This window comes from Solanum dulcamara, chromosome 1 (assembly GCF_947179165.1).
Source record: "Solanum dulcamara chromosome 1, daSolDulc1.2, whole genome shotgun sequence".
NCBI classification, from domain to species: Eukaryota; Viridiplantae; Streptophyta; class Magnoliopsida; order Solanales; family Solanaceae; genus Solanum; species Solanum dulcamara.
The window spans coordinates 74,033,686-74,041,223 of NC_077237.1; the positions used below are offsets into that span (position 1 = coordinate 74,033,686).

General features: G+C 41.2%; 1 protein-coding gene across 1 annotated transcript; it reads left to right on the forward strand.

Moving 5' to 3' along the window:
- Positions 1-2,941: 2,941 nt before the first annotated feature.
- LOC129894082 (uncharacterized) lies at positions 2,942-7,051 on the forward strand. Its single transcript, XM_055969599.1, has 2 exons — positions 2,942-4,266; positions 4,768-7,051. Exons 1-2 carry the CDS (start codon positions 2,942-2,944, stop codon positions 7,049-7,051), a joined length of 3,609 nt encoding a protein of 1,202 aa, XP_055825574.1.
- Positions 7,052-7,538: the final 487 nt, after the last annotated feature.

A 7,538-nucleotide genomic window follows, 5' to 3' on the forward strand; every position in this document is an offset into this window, starting at 1 on the left:
TAAATTCAAAAAATGACTATCCTAACACACCAAATGCCAATACTAGAATTGAACCTAACGTAAAAATCACCGAAAACACTCATCCAGTGAACGCCCAAAGAAATTCTCAAGGTATTACTAACCCCCATATCAGTACGAACGTTTTAAACCAAGCGCCACAATTTTTAGACACCTCTAACTCAAATTCCAAATTTCCATCTTGTGATAATAGAGTCGAAAACAGTCTTTTAGTGCCCAAAAATGTTTCCCCAGATAATCGTAGCACCTTAACTAATCCTAAAAGTACCAAATACCCTCCCAGTTCAGACTTCCCTCCAATATCTTCTAATTTTCAAAAATACGACCCAAAAAACTCTAGAAATCCGGTAGTGACCCTAACCCCCAGTGCGCTACCTCCAAAGACCAAGCCCCCTATCAACCAACCGGTCACCACAAATCACCCTCCGCCCCCTATAGCAAAACAATCCATGGCCACACGGCTGAGAGCTACACAAACTGAGAATACTACCAAAATTGACCTTACAACCCCAAAAAGAGTAATGAAACAAGGCTGTCCTGCTATTATGTTTAAGAGAGAGGACTACATGATTAAAATGGCAGAATCATGTAAGTACACCCTCATAGGCAAGTTCTATAGCCCAATGCCCAAGATGGAGGTCATTCGAAAGAAATTCATTGCCCAAACAGAACTCCGAGGCAAGGTCAAGATTACGCATTTTAACTCTAGACATATATATATTGACCTGGATAACGAACACGATAGAGCTACTGTCTTAGATAGCAAGCGCATGTACATTGAAGGTGTCTTTATGAGATTTCAAGTTTGGACTCCTACCTTTGATCCAAACTATGAAACCCCCATTCTCCCTGTATGGGTCATACTCCCGGAGCTCCCATGGCATTGTTTCCACAAAGAATTTGTTACGATTTTGCTGGAGGACGTGGGACAAGTATTGCACTTAGACATGGCCTTCATGCAAAAGACGAGGGGTAGCGTAGCGAAAGTAAAAGTCCAAATGGACATCACCAAGCCTAGAATCCAAAGTGTGTGGATTGGCTTTGATGAAAATGATGACCCAAATGGGGAAGGTAGATGGCAGGATATCGAATATGAAGATATACCACTTTATTGTACTTATTGTAAACACCAGGGTCATACTCCTCTAGCCTGCCCAGTCAGCAGAAGAGATGCAGAACGCAATAAGGCCAAAAACAAGGAAGAAGAGCCAAAGAAAGATGAGTCGACAAAAAACACAGGTATGATCTCTTCTCCAACTGTTTTAACTAATGTTGTAAGTGTCAGACAACAGGTACCGATACAAGAAACAACCACCACAACTCAAGGAGGAAGAAACAAAATATAGGAACACTCAAATAATCAGAACAGGAATCAAGTCCCAAACAACCAATGGCAAACCCAAAAGAGAAGAAAATTCAAAGGGAAGACCCAAACCGTACAAAACACCCAAAAGATACAAGGTAACACTCAACAGGTATATAAACCCACTCAACTCAGAACTACAGGTATTGATGGTAATACTGTCACTACGACCAGCGCAATTCAAACCGTACAAAGCGAGCATCGATCAGGTATTGACTCAATGCTCCCAATCCCCCATGGCTCCCCCTGTAGTCTTAATGTATTGAATGTTTTAACTGTTGCTGCTGAAGTAGTTAATGGAGGTGAGGATGGTGGGTTTCAGGAGAAGCCAACTAACTTGCAGGAAGGGGTACCCAGAGGGGGGGTTATGTCTCATGTTTTGCATGAGAACAGTATGGTTGACCCTAGGAGTGACTCTAGAACTCCTGCTACCACTTCATATATTTTTTCCGCTGCTAAAATAAACGAAAAGAATGTGCAAAATAGGGCAACAGAGTTGCATGAACTGGGACCTGCAGTTTCTCCCATTTTCAATCTAGAAATGGGCAACATTACAACTCCTACTCAGCCTACAAATCTGCAAATCTTGGAAGAAGTTGCACCTGTTAACTCAAAGGAATCCTTGGAGGAAAGAGCAGATATTAGCTTGAAGGACAATGCAATGCATGTTGACAGAAGGGATGTTGATATGCAGCAGCAACAGGGGAGCTGTCAGGTCCCAACTCAAATGCACATGCTGCATTTTCAGGGAGAAGACTCAACCCCTGCAATTCATAACATAAATTTACCTACAATTAATCAGCCTAATGACCACACAAATAGGAATATTGACACTACCAGTCATAATACTCAGCTGGGATCTATGGCCAAGGATTTAGGGTCTGTAGCAAGCACTAGTGTCACAGGGTCTAATGAAAAAAAGAATAAACTGAGCAAAAGGAGAAGGGATGCATTAAAAAAAAGAGTAGAAGAAAGGAATTTGTCTCACGAGGAACAAATTCCTCTGGTAGTAGACAATGTGAAAGAACAACATCGTAACCTTGGATGCCAACAATTTGTGCTGGAGGATGACCAAGGGGGGATGGATATTACACCCTTGCAAACTCAGTACAACCACACACCTCCTCAACATCCTGCAAGCAGAACTGCAGAACAACACACACAATCTCTCCCCAAATGCACCCTCAATACTAATACTAATACTAATATAGAAGTCCCTCCTGACCTGGATGAATATGCAGTTATTGAGTCTGAAGATGAGGGTGACTATGAGGACCAACCCTTGAAGGATCTAGATGAGGAGGATGCTGCCAGTGAACACTTAAACAGACCCTTAGGTACATCTTACACAAATGAGTATGATGATGAGATTCAACGAATAGCTAACTCCCAAGGTTTGTCCCCTAGAGGAATTCATAGAACCAGTCACAGTAATAAACCCATCAGTCCAACTATTTCTGCTCGCACAAGCAGACCTCACACTAGGCTGTTCACTTCCAAAAACTCTCAATGATTAGTACACTATGCTGGAATGTGAGGGGTATTAATACCCAAGGAGCCATGGAAAGACTTAAATCTCTTAAGAGTATCCATCAAATTCCTATTATTGCCATCCTAGAGCCTTTTTCTGATAGCATTCAGATTCAGTACTTCAGAAATCAACTCAACATGGACCATGCTATTAGTAATCCAAATGGTAAGATTTGGCTTTTTTGGAACAAGGATGTAGACTGCAGGATATTGGAAAATGAGGAGCAGTTGATTACTTGTGAATTTAATCATGTAATGAATCCAAATCAGTTCATAGTTACCTTTGTATATGCAAAATGCAAAGATCATCTCAGAAGACCTCTGTGGGATAGCATGCTACAACAGTCAGCCACCTCCCTTCCATGGTGCACATTAGGTGATTTCAATGTTATCACAGACCCTCAAGAAAAGTTGGGAGGTGTCACTTACAATATGAAAAAGAGCCTTGAGTTCATCAGCATCATAGAAGCCTGTGGACTACAAGATCTTGGGTTTTGTGGTCAGAGATACACTTGGTCTAATCTAAGGGGTATAATGTTCAGAATCTGGAAGAGACTTGACAGAGGAATGGTCAACGATAAGTGGCTAGAGATGATGCCTCAGACTACCATTACTCATCTACCCTCTGTGGGTTCAGATCACTGCCCCTTACTGCTGGAGATGACTGATCAAAACCAACAACACACCAAATATTTCAAATTCCTTAACTGCTGGACAGAACAACCATCTTTCTTGGATACTGTTAGTAATTGCTGGAACAGGACCATGGAGGGTAATCCAATGTGGTGTTTCCATCAGAAAATGAAGAGGTTGGCAGCCACTCTTAGTACTTGGTCCAGATTGCAATTTGGTGATATATATGCCAAAGTTAAAGAATATGAAGACAAGACTAGACATGCAGAGGAAGAGCTAATCTCTAGTAATTCTGAAGAGAACAGAACAAAGCTCCATGCCATCAATGCAGAGTATATAAAATACCTGAAACTGGAGGAATCCATGCTAAAGCAAAAAACTCAGTTGCATTGGTTCAAAGAGGGTGATGTGAATTCCAAGTATTTTCATGCCTTGATAAGAGGAAGGAGGAGGAAATTATACATCCATAAGATCCAGAATGAGGATGATAATTGGGTACAAGGTGAAGAAAACATAGCCAAAGCTGCATGTGAACACTTCCAAGCCATTTTCACTGGTGAGGAGACACAAATTCAGGAGCATACCCTCCAATGTATTCCCAGGATGGTCACTGATGAGCATAACAGAAACCTGAAAGCTATCCCTACAATGGAGGAGTTGAGAACTGTAGTGTTTTTAATGAATCCCAATTCAGCTGCTGGACCTGATGGAATGAATGGCAAGTTCTTCCAAGCATGTTGGAACATCATAAAAGAGGACCTCCTTAAAGTGATTCTATCTTTCTTCTGTGGACAAGCTATGCCTAAATACTTTACTCACTCTTGTTTGGTGCTGCTCCCAAAAGTACACCATCCTAACAAGCTCTCTGAGTATAGACCAATTAGCCTTAGCAACTTCACAAACAAAATCATCTCCAAACTCATTTCCCTTAGACTGGCACCTATCCTACCCAACCTCATTTCCCTTAACCAATCTGGATTTGTCCAAGGCAGGAACATTTCTGAAAATATTATGCTAGCCCAAGAGATTATACACCAGATCAAGAAGCCAAATGTAGGAGGCAATGTAGTTATCAAACTTGACATGGCTAAAGCCTATGATAGGGTATCTTGGGCCTATACTTGTCTAGTTTTGAGGAAAATGGGATTTGAAGAAGGTTTCATTGATATGGTATGGAGAATTATGGCTGATAATTGGTATTCCATCATTATTAATGGTTCAAGGCATGGATTCTTTCATTCCACAAGAGGCCTTAAGCAAGGGGATCCATTATCACCAGCTTTGTTTATCATAGGTGCTGAAGTCCTCTCCAGGCTCATGAACAACCTTCATCAACACCCCCAATATCATGGTTTCCTGATGGCTAAAAAGGGCCCTCAAATTAATCATCTCAGTTTTGCAGATGACATCATCATATTCTCATCTGGAAGATCTCATACCTTGAAGCTTATCATGGAAACACTACATACCTATGAGCATGCTTCAGGCCAATTGATCAACAGAGACAAGAGTAACTTCATGGTACCCTCAAATGCCTTCAACTCTACTGTTAGAAGAATCAAGAAAGTTACAGGCTTCAAGCAAAAGAACAGCCCTATCACATATCTGGGGTGTCCTCTTTACATTGGTAGACAGAGGATCATCTATTATTCTGAGCTTATAGCTAAAGTTGTGGCTAGGATAGCTGGATGGCAGGCAAAATTAATTAGTTATGGAGGAAGAGTTACTTTGATTAAGCATGTCATCCAAGCACTTCCTATTCACTTGTTATCTGCTAGTTCCCCTCCTGCAACCACTATCAAGCAAATTCAAAGCATCACAGCCAATTTCTTCTGGGGGTGGAAGAATGAAAGGAGGAAATATCATTGGTCTTCTTGGAAGAATCTGAGTTATCCCTATGAAGAGGGTGGTATTGGAGTGAGACTAATATCAGATGTTGCCAAGTCTTTCCAATACAAACAATGGTGGATATTCAGAACTAAGAATTCCTTATGGAGTGAGTTCCTCAAAGCTAAGTACTGTCAGAGGTCAAATCCTATAACCAAAAAATGGCACACAGGACAGTCTCTGATATGGAAGCACCTCATGAAGAACAAGCACAATGTTGAGCCTCATATCCAATGGCAGATACAGTCTGGTTCTTGCCTCTTTTGGTGGGATAATTGGTTGGGAGTTGGCCCCTTAGCTAATTTCAGGTCAGCCAGTAGTAGACAGAACAATACTAAGGTGTCTTCTTTCATGATTAATGGTCAATGGAATGCAGAACTGGTCTCTCAGAAAGCACCTCCTCAGTTTGTACCTAGCATCCTGGCAAGTAACATCAACTATCAGCCCCACAAACTTGATCAGGCCTCTTGGAAGCCTAATAGCAGTGGGGAATTTAGTTGTTCTTCTGCCTGGGAACTTATCAGGGACAAAAGGAGTAAGACAAGAATTAACTCTCAAACATGGCACAAACACATTCCTTTTAAGTGTTCCTTCCTACTCTGGAGAGCACTTAGAGGGAAACTACCTACTAATGAAAAACTTATCAGCTTTGGAGAAGCCCCAGCCCAATGTTACTGTTGCCATAGAGCTGGTTTGGATACCATTGACCATATATTTGTTTCTGGAAACTTTGCCAGGAAGGTTTGGAGTGTATTTTCTGATTCTTTGGGTATTAGTAAAGAATACACACCCCTTAGAAACCTGATGATGAGGTGGTGGTCCAGTAATTACAGTAATGAGGTCCATAAACTTATCCTACAAGCAACTCCAATCTTCATATGTTGGAACCTATGGAAAAATAGATGTGCCATCAAATATGGAGGGAAGCAGTCCAATATTACAAGAGTGATCTACTCAGTCTTCAAGGATAACTTCAACCTTCTAAGCACTACCTACTCCTATATCAGCTGGCCAAATAGATGGAAGGAACTGGTCCTTCTTGTGGAAAAATGTACTAATGAAGTTAATGTTAGTACTGTCTACTGGAGGAAACCTTCAGCTCACATGGTGAAGCTGAACACTGATGGTAGTGCACTTCACAACCCTGGAAAAATAGGAGGGGGAGGATTGCTAAGGAACAATCAAGGAGATCTTCTCTTTGCTTTCTCAACCCCTTTTGGAGAAGGTACAAACAACCAATCTGAAATATTGGCAGCCATTTTTGGTTTGACTTGGTGTCTCCAATTAGGATATACTAAAGTGATCCTTGAAGTGGACTCTGAGCTAGTAATCATATGGATAAAACACCTAGCTCAACCACCATGGACTGTCAGAACACAACTCCAACAACTGCAGGACATCAGTCATCAATTCCAGGTTTTCAAATGCAACCACACTTACAGAGAAGCCAATTTTACAGCTGATGTTTTGTCCAAACATAGCCACAAATGCACTACTCCACAGATATATCTCAATAAACAAGAGCTTCCCAAAGAGGCAAGAGCTTACTTTGAGCTTGACAAACTGGAAATGGCCAACTTCAGAAGAAGAAGGCTTAAGAGAATCAAGAAGCCACCATGACCTTGTCAGCCTCCTTGGTCCAACTTACTATTCAAATTACTTATTGCTATGCATAGTAATAATCAATTTGAAGGTTCTATAGTTAGGACCATGGTAAAAGGGAATACCTCCCTTGGCTTATGCCTTCTTAAAATAACCAATCTTATTTTACAGGTTAGGATTAGAATAGAACCTTTCTTCTTTGTCTTTCTCCTTTTTGGCCTTGTAGGTATAAATACACAGGCACCATATCATCCAACTAGTGGAGGGCCAGTCAGGTGTATACTGGAAATTTACCACAGCTGTTCCAAGGTTGGACTTGCCTTAGAGACTCAGCAGTCATACAACACCTGCACAAACAAGCAATTCAACAACAACAACAAAGGTCAGGCACTCAGAATTCCTGCACATGCCACAACTGCAACAACAAACAAAAGCACCATGCAACATCAAAAGGAATCCATATTGCACAGGATCACAGCAAATATAATAGGGGCAAAGCCCAAGA

Bases quoted from the DNA above. Each gene is read 5' to 3' on its own strand.
- LOC129894082 (XM_055969599.1), top strand. From the start codon at position 2,942: ATGGAAAGACTTAAATCTCTTAAGAGTATCCATCAAATTCCTATTATT. The intron at 4,267-4,767 runs GTTCTTCCAAGC...TAATGGTTCAAG, and splicing joins CCTGATGGAATGAATGGCAA to GCATGGATTCTTTCATTCCA.